The 20,349-nt window shown below is 40.3% G+C and overlaps 2 protein-coding genes across 4 annotated transcripts in view; both read right to left on the bottom strand.

Moving 5' to 3' along the window:
- The window catches only part of trip4 (thyroid hormone receptor interactor 4), a 121,838-nt gene extending 110,897 nt beyond the window's left edge, over window positions 1-10,941 (bottom strand). Inside the window, exons 1-11 of the mRNA XM_050052082.1 lie at window positions 10,774-10,941; window positions 8,308-8,489; window positions 7,930-8,060; window positions 7,525-7,743; window positions 7,364-7,442; window positions 7,164-7,269; window positions 6,805-7,020; window positions 6,573-6,702; window positions 6,111-6,304; window positions 5,850-5,974; window positions 5,602-5,693 (exon numbers count right to left, since the gene is read on the bottom strand). Coding sequence (XP_049908039.1) covers window positions 5,602-5,693; window positions 5,850-5,974; window positions 6,111-6,304; window positions 6,573-6,702; window positions 6,805-7,020; window positions 7,164-7,269; window positions 7,364-7,442; window positions 7,525-7,743; window positions 7,930-8,060; window positions 8,308-8,489; window positions 10,774-10,853 — 1,554 coding nt within the window. The 5' untranslated portion in view covers window positions 10,854-10,941. The remainder of the gene's footprint in view (window positions 1-5,601; window positions 5,694-5,849; window positions 5,975-6,110; window positions 6,305-6,572; window positions 6,703-6,804; window positions 7,021-7,163; window positions 7,270-7,363; window positions 7,443-7,524; window positions 7,744-7,929; window positions 8,061-8,307; window positions 8,490-10,773) is intronic.
- Window positions 10,942-12,830: 1,889 nt separating this feature from the next.
- Window positions 12,831-20,349, bottom strand: part of LOC126397333 (neuronal acetylcholine receptor subunit alpha-7-like) — a 35,622-nt gene continuing 28,103 nt past the window's right edge. For all 3 annotated transcript variants that reach the window (XM_050056085.1, XM_050056257.1, XM_050056161.1), the window contains 3 exons: window positions 16,789-16,875; window positions 16,282-16,391; window positions 12,831-14,999 (listed from right to left, as the gene is read on the bottom strand). In XM_050056085.1, coding sequence (XP_049912042.1) covers window positions 14,457-14,999; window positions 16,282-16,391; window positions 16,789-16,875 — 740 coding nt within the window. In that variant the 3' untranslated portion in view covers window positions 12,831-14,456. The remainder of the gene's footprint in view (window positions 15,000-16,281; window positions 16,392-16,788; window positions 16,876-20,349) is intronic.

Genomic DNA, 20,349 nt, shown 5'->3' with positions numbered 1-20,349 from the left:
TCTGTCAGCATGGTATCAGGTTTGTGGTGCAGCTTTGTACAACAGCGCCCCAACAGGGGAACGACTGCCATCGCACGGGATCAGTGATATTCAAATATTTACAACATTTACTGCAGTTATGGTGTTTCTCTCATGCTCTCGGATCCACCCACATTCCACTTTCTCTAAATATTTCATACATCACGAGGGGCAGATTTGAAAGAGCCTCAAGAATAATGGCTGTCTGTCCTTCACCGCCACCCCCCATCCCCACCCCCCCTTTTAACCACCCACAACTGCCAGCACAGGACAGTAAATCCTACACCTCACCCACTCGCCCAGCCCAGCTCAGCTGTGTGCTACTATGCACTCACACAACATGCACTCTTGCCTACATGAAAGGAGGCGAGCTTAAACCGCTAAACAGCGAATAGTCTCGGCTTTTTTTTTCTTCCCAAAATGGTGACTGGAATAAGCACCAACCAACTGTTCAGCGCCATCATTAGGCCTCTGGTACTGTTGTTCCTCTCTGGTTGCTTCACTATTTTCTACATCTGCCTTCCTTTCTTTTTTTTTCTGAGGGGCCTTGTGTTGGGTGGGGGTGTTATTTATGGCTGCTCTGTGCAAGTGGACACACACACACACACACACACACACACACACACACACACACACACCCTTTCACAGGATGAAAGGGCAGTCACACTGCCTGCAAACATGATTTTACAGCCCTGGGTGGAATGAGTGGTGGAGGAGAGAATGAGGACAGAGTACAAAAGGGGAAAGCCCTTAGATTTACAGGTCCCAGCAGTCAGAATGCAAACCATGTAGCAGCACACATTTTTTAACTCGATTTTTTTTCCTCTCTACCCAAACACAGAGAAATAAGACAACTGGCCTAATACAGTCAGACACATATGTTAAAATGCGTGTGTGCAGAGACGCACGGAAACACAAGTACATCCTGAAAGGGCATCATTGCTTTTTCCGTGGCTCTGTTTTTTTAATTAGAACAATTTTCCAAATGTGATCTGCTCTAGTATCTCATCAACGACTGCGCGGGAGCGTGTGTGTACATGTGTATGAGGGCTTGTAGCTGTGCAGGGTTTGGGCATGTTTGTGCAATGTGGACCGTTTTATACATTTCCCTGCTTATAGGATTTTACTGCTGACTGGAGTATGTTGAATGAGACATGTTTATGTTTATACACAACATAAAAATGAAAAGACGTAAGCAACACCTCATCAGATAAGGGTGTGTATTTGTATCGAGATTTTACTCTGACTGATGTGGGAAAAGCTCACTTGATACTCTTAATAATCACTAAGGCATCTGAGGTACATCTCAATCCTTTCTTTCAAAAATATAAATGCTACAATAAACAAACATGTTTATAGTTGAGCTGCTATTCAAAGCCTGACATTACTTGTATTGTAATTATGGCAGCAACTAACAATTATTCCTATTGTTGAATAAGCTGCTGATCTCAAGTGTAAAATGTCAGAGCCGAAAGAGACATCGTCAGATTTGTTGTTTCAGTACAAAACTGAATTTACTACCAAGAACAACTTTAAAAAACAACTAATATTCACATTTAAGAGGCTTGTTTGTTTAGCATTTTTTATTTTAAAAAATACTTAGAGGAAGGTTGGCATTGTCGCCTCACAGCTTTTGCATGTTCTCCCCTTGTCATCGTGGGTTTTCTCCAGGTACTCCAGCTTCCTCCCACAGTCCAAAGACATGCAGGTTAACTGGTGACTCTAAATTGTCCGTAGGTGTGAATGTGAGTGTGAATGGTTGTCTGTCTCTATGTGTCAGCCCTGTGATAGTCTGATGACCTGTCCAGGGTGTACCCTGCCTCTCACCCAATGTCAGCTGCAATAGGCTCCAGCCGCCCCTGCGACCTCTAACAAGATAAGCGGTTACAGAAAATGACTGAAATACTTAAAGGGCTCATGTGTAGGTCTTAGTGACATCTAGCAGTATGAGCTGCAAATTGCAACCAACTGAAACTTCTTGCGTGTGCCAATCGTGTAGGACATGGGTAGTAAACCTGTGGCTCCGGAGCCACATGCACCTCTTTCGGCCTTCTCCAGTGGCTGTTTTTTTTTTTTTAACATTTTCATTTTCATTTTCCATTGTCGTAAGCCTTGTGTGATTCTTTCATTCTCAATTATAAAAGTGTGTGGCCTATACACTGAAGAAGAAAAAAGTTGTTCAACTAAATGTGCGTCATACGATCTATCGCCTTTTCCTTTAAATTCTGCTGTACATCAATTAGCAGTGGCTAGTCTAAGGTCTTCTTAGCTAAGCTAGCTAAGGATTCCAGATTGAAAAAAAGTCTAGGAGGAAAATAAAGTATTTAACAGTGCACAGACATATTTGTTTCCTTTTACTGCCAACTCTTCAAAGTTCAAGTGCCAAACAATCATAAACAGCCCACTGCAGAGTAGCCACCTTGTGGTAAAACAGAATAATAAATGCTTTTTTAGACTTATTAGTAATGTTGATGCATGAATTCAGACTTCATTATAAGGTTCAAATGTGTTTTGCGGCTCCAGGCAGATTATTTGAGAGCTTTTTTGGCCAAAAATGGCTCTTTTAATAGAAAAGGTAGCCAGCCCCTGTGTCGTAGAACTACGGTGGCTGACGCAAAAACGTGAATGGCCCTATCTTAAACAAGTGTTTCTTCATCCTGGGTTACTGTAGAACAACATGGCCGACTTTGTGGTTGAGGACTTGCTCCGTACGTAGACATAAACTTCTCATTCTAAGGTAACAAAAACACAACGATTCTTAGTTTCAGGTGATTTTAAACTAATTAAAATAAAACTATGAATATTTTATTCCACTCCTGCCAAGACACCCCACTAAATCCTACACGCTGGACCTTTAAACGATGAATGATGATCATATTAGTGGCAATTTATTTTGTAATCTACTCACTGTTTCAGCTCTAATCATAACAAACATATAATATACTCTAAAAGGATGAGACCAGTCGACCTCAGACAGAACAGTCTCTCCCAAAGCCGGAGGCAAAACAGCCGAGACGAGGATGGCAATGTAATTAAGTTTTAACATGTTCCATTGACAGCGAATGGGAGAACGACACTATGTTGACTTAATGGAGAGTGGGGTGTATTTTCCACTTTATATTTGGTAAAACTGCAATTAATTAAATCAATTTGAGTGTAAAAGCTAAAAAAAACAAACCTTTATGAGTCCAAAAAGGGGCAGCACTGACCATACTGCCAATGCAGCACCACCTTGCTTTGCCACATCACATGTTCAGAGTCAAACCAGAGTCCTTGTAACACTCTGGTTAAGGATGGATTTAAGTGTAATGGGGGACATAAAATGAAAAGCACAAAAAGCAGCAGTAGTCTGTTGTTTTATTCCTAATTCTATTTACGTCTCCTGTAGCTGTGAGACAACACACACCCTTCTTTGAATGCATGCTGCATAAACACAATAAAACTAATAGGCCGATGCCAGTGTGGTGTGTGTATATATAAACCATCTTGGTTGGATGGAACTGGTATAATGAGGGCTTGGATTCAGTGGTTAGTCCTGTGGTGCACACTGCCTCTAGTGGGGAATGCTGTAAACTGGCAGGGAGATGCTGGTGAAAAGGTGCAGTCTGACCTCTGCTGGTAAGAGATGATATAGGCAGCAATTTTACACAGAAGTCACAAAATGCATGATCAACTCAGTCAAATACAAAATCTCTCTGTCAAATTTCCAAGACATACAAGGGAAAGGGTGTAGGAAGAGTTATAGTCATCCTCCTAGCATATAAAACTGTGTTTGACTGTGTGCGTTTTTGTCCTGCACTGTGTGGTCTTGGATGAAATAAGCCTCTGGATGTCTATAAAATCACAATGCGCTTATCCAAGAGGTCTGTGTGTTTACCTGTGAGTCAAAATTTCCATGATGATGCTCATTAAATTCTTGCAGTTCCAATACAATTTCATGAAGAGACAAAATGTGGGGCTCAGGGACTGGACAAGCCAAGATGAGGAGGAGGAGGAGGAGGAGGATAGGAAATAAAAGAGTTCCAGCAGTCAACCCAAACAACAACAACAAAAAACAGCAACGACAGCAAACAGTCCGCCAAGTCAGCAAAAAGCCAATCACACTTTTTCTGTACTCAGATCACAAAGCATCCAAACACTGACACACAATACAGAAAAATAAATCCACCAACTCACATGTAAACAGGAGTAACTTCACACAGCATCACAGTGGTTCTGTGTGGCATCATTTCAAACTTGTGTTCAAGTCTTTCTGTCCATCACCTCCCCTTGGGTCTATTTAGGGTTATAATGGCTTTGATTTAAATAAAACATTGTAGTTGTCTTTCCCAGATAGTTTTGCTATGGTGCCTTGTCCTGGCTGCTGACCTGTATTACCACCCACATCTCTGATTTGTTTGGCAATTTAACCCTTTGAAACCTGAAGCAACATCACTTTTCTTGTACTGCTTTCATATGCCTTTTGTAAGTATTTAAATCTTTGAACCTTTGAGCAACCTGGGGCAATTGCTTTCAAAAACATGTGGGAAAAAGGCAATGAGCAAATTGGTGAGAAATGTTCCATGATTTGCAAAAAATTAATAGATTGAGAAAATTATTTTTAAAAAGCTAGGGGAAAACTATATGAACAATTATCAATATTATATATTTAAAAATATATTACAGCATTATTATTATCATTCTTTGTTTGTTTGTTTAACTTTTTTCCCTTTTTTAAAACTTGTTTTCTTGTTTCTAATTTTCTTTTTTTTCTAATTTCTTGCTAATTTTTTTTTGGGTCATTTCTTCTTTCATTGCTCATTGCCTTCTTCCCACGTTTTTAAAAGAAACCAAGCCAATTTGCTCAGGTTTCAAAGGATTAATGACGTTTTAGTTATAGTTTGTACTAAGGCTGACCCTGAATAGTCAAATATTTGATGATTCAATCTAAGGAGCCTGATTCGACTGCAAATCTCACAATCAAATCATTGCAGTTTCAGGAAAATGTGGTTATGAAAAGGAGTTTTCCATTTAGGCTGTGTGGGGCTGCTGAATGTCTGATTTAACACAGAATTGCTTGGTTTCTCCCCATAAATCAAGATATATAACCTATTTTGGTGTAAATATATTAATCAGACAACTCACATAAGAATGTAGAGCCTGCAAAGTGCTAAACATTTTTTGAATTTCTGAACAATTCTCTGTCAAAACCAGTGGGGGGAGATCTGTACAAACAGCTGTGTGTGGCTTCCTGCCTGCACCTCTCTCTGTCTCTCTAAGAAAAAGTCAAAAGTTCTGTTTACAACCACAAAAAGCACAGAGCAGCCAAACTAACTGTGTCTTTTTCTTTCTGTCTGTGTATTGATTTCTTTTGCTTCCTTTCCATATTGTAGACAGCGCCACTGCCGCACATACATATACGCACACCTACACACACATCCCCAACACACAACAAACGCTAAGTGAAAGTCTTCTCGTTTAATAAGCTCCCATGACAAGCTTTTTTGTCTGGTGTGTAGAAACTTGACACTAATGTCATAAAAAAGAATATGGATCAATGCTGTACTAATAACTCTGACTGGTATAGTGTAATTCTTCACTGACCTGTTCTCTGAACTGCTCCTGAGACAGGCAGTCGGTCATGTTGACGCAGCCCAACAAGCAGCCAGTGGGATAGTCTTTGGGAAACCTGGGCTCTGCACAGGAAACAGAAGCAATTAGAGACCCAACAACACATGACACTACAGACATCATGTCAGACTTTGTGGCAGCTGAGTGCACTTCAATTACAAGTGCTGTTTGCTGTGCAGTCACAGTCTAATTTACTGATTTGCTGTGTACAGTTTGTGTACCTCTCCTGTAGATGTGGCGGTACATGGCTTCCACCTCAGCTATCTCCTGAGGAGTGGGCTTCTTGGCTGCAGCAGCAATCCAAAGGCGACCCCGGTGGGATGTGTACCAAGTTCGCCCCTCAACCCTACACACACACATAATGCAGCATTACCTCTACTATCATTGGCCTGGCAGAAAACAATCCCTGGATCTTTAAGGTTAACACTGCAATTGTGTTTGTTTGTCTCCGAAGCTCATTTTGGATTTTGTTTACTCCTTACCTCTTGATGCCTTTGACGAGCAGTGTGGCCCACGGTTGGTGCATGCTGAGGCACCAGCCCCCGTCAGACATCTCCTGCAGCTCTTTGTCTTGGAGCCGCAGCTTGTGACGTTCCTCTCCTCCCTTGTCCTCCGCCGAGCTCTTTTCCTGCTTTGTGTTTCTCTTGTAGCTTTCGCCGCCTCCAACATCCACCCACTGAAAAGTGCATTCACTGTCATCATTTTCATTAGTAGAATCTGTAAGAATACCATCTGCACAATTTGCATGATGGAAAAAAAGAACTATGCAAACTGAGGCAACATGTAGGAGAAGCAGCTGTGAGCTGTCAGTGTCAACCAATTTTACTGATTCTCCAATTAAGTTTTATGATGGCATAAATGATTTAAGAAGAAATGCTTTATGTGCGGTGTTGATAATATACCACAGAGTGACACCACTGTTACTCCCAGTGTGAATGATCTACCTCTGGTGCAGACTGCATGATGTTGGGGTTGACCAGCTCTCTGAGGGTCTGCCTTCCACCTTGTTTCCCAGAAAACATGGGTGATCTTGACGTTGAGTCGCTGTTCATGGCCTTGATGGTCTCATCCAACCTGATTTTCAAACATGTCAAAATGAGATGGTGTTTTTAGCATGACTACACAACTCTAATCTGCCCTTGCAGCCTTGATTCAAGCTGTGTCAGGTCATCTTACTTGTTGTAGTACTCGTTGAGGTTGTTTCCCTCATCAATCACTTGTCTGCCGGCAAAATCCAACGTGATCTTCCTGTCCTTGCGCGAGGCATGGCGAAGCTCTCTCAGCTCCTCTTCCTTTTTCCTCAGCTTCTCTCGCTCACCAGGTGACAACCACTGATTGGAATCAGTGGCAAAGTAGTCCGACTCATCATCCAGGACCTGCGTTCTCCTCACACTGGAGTTTAAGGGGACAGTAAATACATAGGTAAGTGTCTTCTGCAGTAACTGAAATGCACAATTAAAGTGTGGACATTGAACACTAAGCAGTAAATCTATCCATTCTTGTGAAGCTCTTTTCATGAGTGTGTTTTAAAATACCTGTTCCTGTCATATTCCAGCAGTTTGTCTTTGTGCTGCACAGCCTTCTCCAAGCCAGCCTTCATCTTGGCCTCTTGGTGTGGGAGATAGTCTCTTTCTCCTCCGTCTGTCACCAAAATAAAAACAAATTCATAGCATTAATCCACATCATTATTCAGATATTTTAGCAGTTCATAATTCTGACTAGTTTTGGCTCTCACCTCCCATAAGCTTCTTTCTTAGCTTCTGGCTTTTGTTGGAGTCTCGTTGCAGAATCTCCTGCTCCTCTCTTGTGCAGACCTGAATCAGTAAAGAACACTGTGTAAAGAATACTGAGAGTGCACTGAAAAAGGAAATCTAAGGACTTAACACACTGACGTACCAGACTTCCACAGAAGAGGCAAGGTCCTGAGCCCTCCTGCTCACACACGATGCGACCACAGCTGATGCAGTTGTTGATCAGTTTGTGCTTTTGGGCGAGGCAGTCACAGGCATGTCGACCTGGGAGGAGGATAGACAGCTTGTCTTGGCCCTCTTTAGCGTAGAGATTGACAAACTTACTTTTCTTCTTTGTTGAAGAAGTGTTGCTGCTTTCTTGGGCCTGAGAACGTAGCGAATGAGGAGAGGAAACAAGACAGGAGGAGAGAAATGGACGAGGTAGATAAATTAGTACATCCAAAAATTAAATGGATCAACTGCAAATTAACTCAATGTATTGTGTCGTTGTACTCAAACTATTATTTTATTTTATTTAAGAGAGCGATGTTGAGGACCGATGAGTACTCACCCTCATCAGATCGATGGGGGTTTTGACTGCCTCTGGCTCAGGCTCAGTCTGACTCACAGTCGGCAGCTCCTGTTTGTTACGGCCCTTGCGTTTCGACTTCTTCTGGGTATCTTTGGTCATATCTTGTGAATCTAGGAAATGACAGCAAATTACCTTAAACAAACACCATGTTTAGTGCATTTGAGATAAATTCTGATCTCCCAGTGAATTATTCATAAGACCTTAATAATTAAAATATATATATTTACAATGTTTAGTCATGCCCAATGTATCTTGTGATGTGGTTTTATAGGAGGTTGTTGAAGGCCCGGAGGAATTTCATGTACAATCTAAATCAAAACATACTGAATGCCAGACATGAGACATTTAACAGCCTACCTGCTGATGAAAAAGATTCCTTAAGAAGGAAAGGACTTGCAGGATCTGCAGCCTGTATTCGAGTCTTCTTCCATCTGCTGAGGAAGTCTTTTATGAACTCCCCTTTTCTCCCATCGGTGCCCTGCAGGAGGTCTCCAACATACTCCTCAATCTCTTCAGCATTTTCGATGGTAAGAATGTATCTGGACAGCAGAATGATACAATTACCATTTAACTTAATAACATTTATTGTCAAAGTGAATGAGTGAAATATTAAAAATCTAAAAAGGCATGCCTACGTACACACTGCTTCTTTATATTTGTGTGGCTTACAGCATTGTTAAGAGGTCTGCCTATTTATTACTTCAATAATATTCAAGAATGTGTTTGCTTTATGGATTTTATTTATAACTATTTAGAATACTTCACAAGGCCTGATACATACTGTTTTTTGCTTTTTCTTTTTGATAAAACGATTACTTGTGGGATGTTTTTTACGCTTGCATATCATACAGACTAAGCTGACTGCCCTCTGTATCTTATTCATGTAATTAGGAGATGACTGTAAGACAATAATGTCTAATTAGAATAAAAAATAAGAACTGGGAATGAACAATCAGTATGTGTGCCTATATTATTTGTCCGTATACGTTTTGTCTTGCGCCTGCAGATAATTTAAAGGTCTCTCGTATTAGGCTCACTCTCAGGTTGATACTTGTATTTTAGGTTTCTATTAGAACATGTTTACATGATTTAATGTTCAAAAAACACATTTTTTTTATACTGTCTGCCTGAACATACCTGTATTCACCCTCTTCCTGAAACACTAAGTTTTAGCACCTGTCTCTTTTAAGCTCCACTTCTGAGAAAGCCCAGTCTGTACCAGTCTGTGGTCAGTGTTGGTCTTTCACATCTGCGCTCTCGCATCTCTGCACCGCCACTGCAGCTGGGAATGACTTTAATAGCACTGTAGCAGCAGATTCTAACTTCATATGGTATAGTTGTGACATCACAACTTCACTGGAATCCTGACACCTCGGTTATAGACACAGTTTCTGAATATGGACTATGTGCATTTCTCTGTGGATTGAGCGTTTTGATAAAGCACCTACACTTGCTTTCTATTAAAAAAGACTCATTTTTTGCCAATACGGGCCTAGAGGTGTGCCATATCATCTTGTTCATGATAATACTGATATAAATTTTTAATATGGTGAAAAATTCATATTGTGATACCTGCAATATTTCCACTCATTGACATATTGACATCATACTGTTACCCACAGCAACAACAAGCATAGCAGAAAATGAAATGAATACCAACTCTGCTGTGGTTCCCAAAGGAGGAGCAGCTTCAGTAGTGTGGAATAAACTGTGGCATCCTGAATGTTTTATGAACAGCCCCGGACTTCTCAGACTCTTTTAGTGACTTACTGCTCAGAGAGAACTCATTCAGCGGCTCCTCTGGCAGCAGCACAACATCTCTCCCTCTCCTCTCTCACCGTGCACACACAAGAATTGGTGTCATCAAGTGATTTTGTCATAAACCTTTGGTAATGTAAACCTACGTGATGCTTGTGGCTCGACAAAAAACTACGTATATGTGAATATGTGATAGCTGTGGTGTCATAACAGCCTGTCACAGGTTACAGCGTGATGATTAGAGGAGAAATGACAGAGCATAAAGGTCCAGGTGGAAAAAAAATCATTTAGGATTTTACTAAAAGAAGGAAATCACCTGTTGATTTATATATATAGATCCCAGGGGACATTTGTACTTGGGAGCTGTTTAAATGTGTAATGTGTAGATTTTAGGTTGCTGAACTATTAATATTGTTACAGAATCTGAATCTCACTCTGAGGTACTGTTGTTGTTCACAAACTTGTTTAGTTTTGGCTAAATATTTGAAGGCAAACTGTCTTTCAAAACCATATCACCCACTCCTAATAGTATGGGACCTTTAAATAATCTTGTGCCTCTGTGGAGATTACATGATGCTGAAAACATGCCAGATTATTTCCATGTGATTATTTAACATTTTATTAGTTTCCTCGCCTCAAATTACAAAAGTCAGTTACAAAACTTTAATCATTCACGTGGCATAACCGGCACAGATACAAAATTACATAACCAATGATGTGTCACCCCGAAAATGTGATTTAATAGATTTAATAAAGGCTGACAAGTTTGGGACTGACAGCACTGGCGACCCGTTAATTAGCTAGGACACAGCTAACACACCTGTCAGACTGTCTACCTGCTACTGTGACAGCTGTAATGCCAAACTTATAACGCTGTATATTTAACACAGAGATATAACGTTAATTGGCAGTAATTTGATTTAGTCCAACCACACTGGGAAACTTAAACCAAGCTAGCAACCTACCAAACTAGCTTGTCATCTCCTACACAGATGTTAGCTTGTTGGCAGAGCTGTCAGCACTTTAACAGTCATATTTATGCTAACTGACGTTAACGTTACTCACTGCACGATGTCTTCACAAGCCTCCAGCCCAAACTTGTGGTGTAACTGGTCCACACACCACTGCAACAAAGCCTCCGACATTTTTTATAGACAAAAGACACTTTAAACTCAAAGCTCAAACCAAATGTAGCTGCGTCTCTTCAAGCCAAAACTGAATGAGAGCCTGTGTTTCCAGCCGGCGACATAACAACGGCGCACACACGAGCGTGGCGACATCCGGAAACAACCCGAGCTGTGAATTAAGGTTCCTCCCAACTGACACGACTTCCAATAAATAAATAAATGCAAATAAAAAAAAAAGAGCCGTTATTTAGTCAAGGGTCTAAAATAAACATAAAGTCCATCTTAAGTTAGATTCAACTGCTCGTTAAACTACAAACCACTTTTTTAAAAATCAAAATGGTGTGAATGGATGTGCCTGTTAAACTCAATCACTAGATGGCAGTTTTGTTATGCAGTGGAATTATTATTGAACTGTATTTTGAGAGAAATACATATGCCTTCAGCTGCAACCTGACATCTGACACTTCACCAGCATAAAGTAATGACTCCCTCCATAATGAGGTGGTATTTTCTACATTGGAAGTCTAAATCAATACTACTATACCTTTATTTTATCTTTACTGGCAGCAGAAATCAACAAAGAAATCATTAATACCGACAAAACAACAGAGCCAAGAGGAATCGTTTAAATGAAACCATGAAAGGAACACAAATAAATGGTTTTTTGCAGTTTCCTGTTTTAAAATACTATAAATAAATATTTTAAATGATTAAATTTGGATGTAGGAACATGATACTTTGCTAAAATAATAATTGAATCGATTCTACATAATTCTTGAGGTTTTTCTCTTGTTTGTTTGTTTTTACTATTGTTGCTGTAGATACCAAACATCAGCAATAAATTGGGACACATCTTTCTTAAATTTTTGAGTGTAGACACATTGTCAGAAGAGGTGCAGCATTTTTTTTTCTGCATACATCTCACACAATTAACCTTTTTTGCAATGTCCGTCTCAAATTTACGAGAATAATGACTTGCTAGATAATAATTATACATGAATTTGAATTGAAAACTTCCCTTATTTTATTGGGATGTAGATATTTGTATGGAAGATTCCAAATATTTTTCCAATTCAAGTTATCAATGTAGATAATATTTATTTTTCCGTGATGGGTCATTCTGCATAATGAGCACTTTTACCTTGAAGACTTTTGTGTTTTTACTCAAGTAAAATTTCGAATGCAGACATACATGACTTCCTTTACTGCCAGGTAAGTACATGTAGGCTTCTCACATACTGAAGGTTGCTAAATACTTCATTTGACAGCTTGTTACTTACTTAAGATTAAAATAAGTACAAAATATGACAATCTTATAAAATGTGATGTACTCGACAAGACACTACCCAACAGTATATAAAAAAGTTGAGATTACACATTAATGCGTCTGTAATAATCCAATAACAGGGCTGTTTTTCTGCAATATATAAAACTTTGAATAAACTGTATTAATTCTTTGGTAATCTGGCGATTAATAAAAGTAAATGTTCTTCCTGGAAGTCTTGTGTCAAATATAAGATTGCCTCTACATGTTTTAGTTGTCGGTGAGTTTTCTTTTTCAAATCATTTGTTTTTTACATTTATGGAAAGAGGGAAGTGATGTGCGCTCTAATTCCCTTAAAAATTGTTTTCCTGTCTCAAGGCTATATTTTCTGTAACAGCTTTTTTGTTGAGTTCATTCAGTCTTGCAGAATTAGATATAGGCTATGTGATGACTCATCATCCTCCACAAAATGCTACAGGAGTACTTTTTTGTTTCATCTCTCCAGAGTAGTTTTTGGCTTTTGCTGGCTGGATGTCAAAAAGCCTGCTCTACCAGTCTGTCTCAGTTGTTTCAATCTGACAGTGCAAAGGTCAGGGTTATCGTCTGTAGTCCAAATAGGAAAATGTAGATGGAGCAGGAGTATACTTATATTGGTACACAACACACAGGTCTGTACAGCAAAAAACATTTTTGATATTCAGTCCTCGTTTTCAAATAGAAAAAATGTTTATTTGTGAAATGTCACAGTACAACAAAAACATACATTTGTATTAACTGACATGAAAATCTGTTCAACTATTTTGACCTTACAGTAATTCTTTAATTATCATAAATGTAAAATAAAAAATAATCAAGAAGTAAAACCAAGGAGTAACATAATTATGCTTATAACTGGCAATAATTTTCATTTATAGAAAGGCAACTTACAACATCACATGACTGCTTTGGATATACGACCAGTCATGTGATACGACAAATACATTTCAATACAAGATAGCTGTTAGTTTTGTATATATGGGGTAAATTTTAGTGAGAGTATATGCATTGTAATGAACAATAATACACATCACATAACAAATCACAGCTGCATTCTTTGTAGTTTTGCAAATTACACCACTTAAACAATGCTTTGTATTTTTCAGTCATTTTAAAACAGTACTAGAGGATCAAATTTAGATGTTTTCCTTTAATATAGCATCAGACTGGGTTATATAAAAGGCAAAAACAGGCCATTTTCACCACCATCATGTAAGGCATACATTAAAGGTCCAGTGTGTATGATTAAGGGGGATATAGTTGAAGAAATGGAATATAATAAGAATGTTTCTTTAGTTTATAATCACCTGAAAATAAGAATTGTTGTGTTTTCATTACCTTAGAATGAGCCCTTTATATCTACATAGGGAGCAGGTCCTTGTCTTTAGAGGTCGCCATGTTGCACTGCCATGTTTCTACAGTAGCCCAGAGTGGACAAACCAACAATGGCTCTAGATAAGGCCATTTGCATTTTTGCGTTGGCCACCCAAGTAAGCAGCCCCTCCACATGAGTCAGACAGCATCGGACAAACACTGTGTTTTCACGTGAAACTGCTTCATTCAGTGTTTTTACCGGTTTAAATCACCTGGTTTGTTTGTTTTAGAGAGGAAGAGACCTTGGCAGATAATTTGTCTGGTAAAAACCTCCTGAACAATGAACACTAAAAGAACTCTAACCAGGAGAAGTTTCAGCTGGCTGCAATGTACAATCCTCACCACTAGATGCCACTAAATCCTCCTAAATCATACACGCTGTTCCTTTAAATGTCCAGTGTGTAGGATTTAGTGGCATCCGGCGATGATGTTGGAGAACTTAAACTTCTCCTGTGAGTCAAGCGTGTGGGAGGACTATGGTGGCTAATGTAAAAACGCGAATGGCCCTATCTAGAGTCAGTGTTTTTTATCTGTTCTCGGCTACTGTAGAAATAACATGTCTGACTCCAAAGAGGAGGACTCGCTCCATATGTAGATACAAATGTCTGATTTTACTGTCAGGAAAATATAAAGATTCTTAGTTTCAGGTGATTATACACTAGTGAAAACAAAGCAATGAATATTATACACCATTTCTCCCAATAGATGTCCTTAAATCCTACACACTGGACCTTTAAATTATTTATGCATTACATAAACTTTGCCTGGATTACTGTACATGTCCTCAGTTTGACTTTGTGTAATGTGTGGTTGAATATTTGGTGATATACGATTCCCATATAGCAGACTTAGCTGTATACAAATGACCACCCCATGAGCTTACAAATGGTTACTCTGTGATAAGAGAGATTGGTATAGGCTTTATTTTATGTTTCCTGATAAAGTCCTTAGGTGAAAAAGTCTTTGGAAATGGCCTCTACAAAGTTGGGAGCTGACATGAGGATCCCAATGGTGCAGAGGATACTGAAGAGGGAGAAAGCCATGAGACAAAGCCTGTCGATAACAGACGCAGCAAATTTCCACTCGTTACACACTGACTCGTCCTCGTCTTGGTCACGGAAGCGTTTGGCAATGTAACGCACCTCATCCAGGATCTTGATCAGCTCTGGTTCCACGCTGGCCACTGAGGCGCTCTGACCTGTGGGGAGGAGCATCTCCTCCTCACCTGCTCGTCCAACCAGCCGTCCACAGAGGACCCCGGAGTCGGGAGAGGTAGCAGCAGTGGAGTAGTGGATACTCTCCAGGCCACGGACGCCAACGTAGAGCATGTTGCCGTTGGTGGATTGGGAGGCCGAGGCGCTGGCGTTGAGGTCCATGCTGGTCAGGCTGTTCCGAGGAGCCTTGTTGTGACAGGCTGAACGCACCCGCTCCTCACCTGGGCGCTTCATGCGCAGGAACCAGGCGCACCAGTTCAGCAGGATCACACGGGTCTGTGGGGTCAAAAAGTTATGAAAAAGAAATCAATTTAACAAGGGTCTTATTAACTTTCAATAAATGTTGGACACATCCATGAAAGAATTACTACCTGTCTTTCATCCTTTATCCTTTATCCTTTTTTGTCTAATTTTCTTAGGTTACCAGAAGAATTTTCACTTTCACAAAAGCCAAATCAGCTCAGCATTTCAGAGAGGTGCTCCACTTGTGAAGGTCAGTTTTCTGAAACTGGCCAATTATAATGAAAAGCTGATTATACCAGCCCCAGAACATAACAGTTTCTGACTGTGTAATGCAGCACCTTCAAATTTTGGTCAAGGTAAAGGTAAAATCATTTCACTGCAGCAGGCGTTTTAAACTGCCCGTAACCACTCCACTTTGTATTGTAGCATTTTTTGACTCTAAATCTTTTCATTACATCATTACATCAGATCACATCTTAATTTCATGTCATTCATTATGTCAGGTGATCCCATTGTGCAAGAAAGAAAGACATTTATAGAAACACAATGGCCAGACTCTGAATTCTGTGCGACCAAAGACCTCTCAGCACATTTCTGCCTATTAAAGGAGCAGTGTGTATAATTTAGTGCCATCTAGTGGTGAGGATGCAGACTGCAACCAGCTGAAACTTCTCCCATGTGCCAAACATGAACTTCCACTTATGATTCCTTTAGTGTTCATTGTTCGGGAGGTTTTTACCATGAGCTGAATTATCCACAGAGAATTATTCCTCTCTAAAATAAATGGACCAGATGATTTAAACCAGTAAAAATACTGAATAAAGCAGTTTCACGTTACAAATCTGTGTTTTTTTATAGTGTTTGCCTCGTCAGGGAGGGGCTGCTAACTACGGTGGTTGACACAAAAGCGCTAATGGCCCCATATAGAGCGAGGGTCTGGTTTGTCCGTTCTAGGCTACTGTAGAAACATGGCAGACTCTGTGGACGAGGACCCGCTCCCTATATATACTGTATATATATATATGTCTAGAGATAAATGGCTCATTCTAAAAGAACGAAAACACAATGACTCTTATTTTCAGGTGATTGTACACTAAAGAAAACAAACTTATTATATTGTATCTTATGTCCGCCAATACATCCTACACACTGGACCTTTAAAAGACGTACACACAGGACTCTATGGACACACAGTTTTACACAAGCAAAAGCATATTAATCTTAATAAACCACTTTAAGTGAAGCAAAATTGACTATAACCTAATTAAAAACCAAAAGCAATCCAGATAAGGGTGTAACATGAAACGACACTCACCCACTTCGGCATCTTGCCTCCATCTGGGTCGTGGTGGTGATATTGTAAGACCAGAACTGTAGCAATTACTGAGAGACCAACGATGACCATGGTGGTGGCAAAGTACTCAGCTGGGTGAAGGAGAAATAGAGAAGAATGGATACAGAGAGTGTTGTCATGCAGGTTAACATTTCAAGGAGAAAACATGAGGATAAAATGAAGGTTTCAGTGTAAGGAAAAGAGCTCAGAGCCAAAGAGACCAAAACTCCCTTCTTGCCTCGAGCGCTCTGCTCATTTTAAGTGTCTCCGAGAAGTGCCAAAAGCTACTTTTTCATTCCACTGTTTCAAACATGGTGACTGATCTCTAAATAAGAAAATCCAAACATTGGATGTCTGCTTAAACTTAGTTACACTGTGATATGAGAGAGCCCCTGATGAGAAATGACTACACAAATTTCCACCCGTGTCTTCCCACTGATAGCAGCTGACACCCATATAGAGACTGCTTTTAACTTCAGCCTGGCTTACCTATTAAAGGCACCGAGTCCGATGTGGCAGGCATAATCTCTGCAACCAGCAGCATAAAGACAGTCAGGGAGAGGAGGACCGTAATGCCTGGGAAGGAGACCAAATCTCAGTAAGCACTTCACAACAAAACTATTAAATGCAATGAAAAGTACTTAAATCACAGAGTTATGACGGGGCCCCATGAGTCTTTGATGTTGAAATCTGCCACAAGTCTGCGTAAATTGGATATTATATGACAGACACTTTCAGTCCTTAAGAATGATTTTGGAACAATATGCAAAAGATGAAGTCCACTCCAGTGCCAGATTTTCAGCATCGCATGACTGAATCCTCATTGTTTCAGTCCATTCAGTCTCCACTTGCACTGTACTCTCTTCTTTGCTTTTCACATTTTGTGTCTGTTTTGCGTAAAGTCCTCCAACACATTTCATGCATTTGTGATGCCTTATATTCTTATGCTAATTTAGCCTTGTTTCAAATTTTACGCTTCTCTTCCACAATGTGACAACACTGCGCTGCAGCCAAACGTGAAGGAGAACTCCCCAAAATTAGAATTGAGGCTTATAATGTGTCACAGTCGCTGACTGCATCACCTGAGAAAGTACAAGCACAGAGAGGCAAACAGGTATCTTTAAAAAACCTGAGAGCAGAGTTTTCACTAATGAGCTGACATTGCTAAGCCACCGGCTCGTCGACTGTCTCACTAAAAGACTCAACTTCTCAGCAGGATTAAGAGTCATGTCTTAATTAACTGCAGGCATGCTGATGTGCGATTGACATGTCTGAAAAACACTTAAAGGGGAACACCCCCTGAATTAAGAGCTCCAGTATGTCATTTCCATAGCCAGGGAAGGTTTAATTAGTATTTGTGAACATGAGCTGCTCTCTCTCCGGAGAAGAAACCGGAGAAGTAAATCTCAAACTTGTGATGTCATAGGGTTTAAAGTCTGGAGCTGCTGCATAGACGATGAACAGGAGGCTGAATTTGTGGACGCACAGAATGTTTGTTTTCTTTTTTTTATACCTTAAGGAGCTTTATTCTATTGTATTGTTCTCAGTTCTGAAAAGAAAATGTACACATATACTCAGAACGTTCCCCTGGGTGCTCTCAGTGCCATCTATAACATCTTTCCCAATTTGTTGTCTGTGGAGCAGCTCCAGACTTTATAACCTATAACATCACAAATTTGACTTTAAACACTAGCTTTTGGATTTGGGATTTATTTTTGGACTGTTGTAGTCCAGGGAGGCAGTGGTTAGCAATGTTGCCTCACAGAAAGAGGGTTTCTGGGTCAAACACAGGGTGAAGGGTTCAAATCCCCGGGCGGGGGATGCCCTCTGTGGGTTTTCTCTGGGTACTCCAGCTTCCTCCCACAGTCCAAAGACATGCAGGTTGATTGGTGACTCTAAATTCTCCGTGAATGGTTGTCTGTCTCTATGTGTCAGCCCTGTGATAGTCTGGTGACCTGTCCAGGGTGTACCCCGCCACTCGCCCGCTGTCAGTTGTGATAGGCTCCAGCCCCGCCCGCGATAAGTGGTTACTGAAAATGAATGAACGAATGTCTGAGACCACTGATTGGCCACTGAATGGTGCATGCATGAGCTCAACGGCAGTGGACAGTTCAGTCTGCACAGACGTCTCTCTATCCTACTTTTCTGTCCATCTTACTTTAGCCCTTTGGCTTCCACTCTGAAGCCCCTACACGGCACTATCACTCCCACTTATAGTCTCAAGTATGTACATGAAGGGATTGTAACATCTAGTCCTAAACTGAACTCTCTTAATGATCACTTATGACCCAATTGAAGTGTGTGGCGTTGTATTTTTCAGCAGAGACTCTGCCCTCTGCCTGTATTTTCTTATTTTCTGCTTATTTTGCTGTGAGCGGGATGTTTACAGGCTTAGCCCTCAGGTGAGGTCGGGACTTCATAAAAAGGTAATGACCAGGTGCCAGATCATAAGCAGCATGCATCAAAGAGGGAGCTATGAAAATGGTGGCGCAATGCCAAGTGCACAAAGCTGAGTGTTTCTGGTGTTGGCTCTCACTGTCACTCAACAGTAACCAACAGTGTACCTTTAATTCCATTAACCTCTGCTGTACAGTGATGCAAGCAGATGCTTCAGAGATGCAAATGTCAGAGCCTCTACACATGAAACCTTAACTGTGTGCATAGCTAGATACCACACGGGAAATGTTTCGCTTTTTTTTTTTTTAGACGTACTGACTTGTTAAACGTATGAATAAGATTCTGTGAAATATGATTTATAACACTGATATAAAAATGCAAATGCAAAATGCAGAGACTATGAGGGTTAAGATTCATAAAAAATAATATTCACGTTGAACCATTTGTGCGTTTTACAAACATAACTCTCACGGCAGCCCAATTTTACTGAAATTAAATCTGGGAATAAACGCTGCCATGACAACAAATTTCTCAACGAGTGTTCACCATTCTCAAATAATAATGTCAACGCGTCGCTGGGCTGATATACTGACTTCATATACAGTGGATCTGTGAACACACACACACACACACACACACACACACACACTTATTAAAACCTTTTCAAACACATTTAAGGGGCATTAAAATCTACATAAAAGAACATTATACTTCACATGAGCAATTCTTATTTCCCCTTTCTGTTTATGAGCTATTAAAACATCAGAAGGAATACATATGCACACACCCACCCACACACACACACACACACACACACACATACACACCCACATCTGGCTTTAAACCAGTGTTTGGTTAATGAAGGGATCCAGCTGTGATGCAGGACTCTAATGATTTGAAGGAGGCACAAACTGCATAAATCAACACACCCATTCCTGCATACAGTACACACACACACACACACACACACACACACACACACACACACACACACACACACTGCCACCCCTACCGCCACCACCACCCACCCGCAGACACTGTCTCCACCAAGCCTGTGTAATTTATGCATGAAATGGGCTCAAACGTTCAAGTCAACTGTGACAATTGAGATAAGATTAAACCGTTTTCTCGGTCCACTGGCAGTTAAGTCACTCACTCAGTGCTGATTATCAGATGACTTCACGAGGCCACAGAGGAAGTGGATTAATGAAAAACCATTGTTTTTCACAGAATGACTCATTACCCAGGAGACAAATGGGCTAAGATATAAAGTTATTGGGGATGGAGAAAAATTGGGAGGATAATAGAGAGGTTGGCTCCGTGTCGAAACCACTTGGGCTGTAAAAGATTTGATTTGATGATGATCTCATTAGCTTAAAGCTGTATTCATCGACCTGTGTTAAAACAGTAAAGTCAACATGGCAGAAAGCCTCTAAACATTTTAATATGAAATTATAAAATACACTCACCAGCCACTTTATTAGATACACCTTGCTAGTACCAGGTTGGACCCCTTTTGCCTTCAGAACTGCCTTAATTCTTGGTGTCACAGATTCAACAAGGTGCTGGAAACATTCCTCAGAGATTTTGGTCCATATTGACATGATGACATCACACAGTTGCTGCAGATTTGTCAGCTGCACATCCATGATG

The sequence above is a fragment of the Epinephelus moara genome, chromosome 1 (assembly GCF_006386435.1).
Source record: "Epinephelus moara isolate mb chromosome 1, YSFRI_EMoa_1.0, whole genome shotgun sequence".
NCBI classification, from domain to species: domain Eukaryota; kingdom Metazoa; phylum Chordata; class Actinopteri; order Perciformes; family Serranidae; genus Epinephelus; species Epinephelus moara.
Note: the sequence above shows the minus strand (reverse complement) of the source record. Positions and strands in the feature narration are given on the sequence as shown.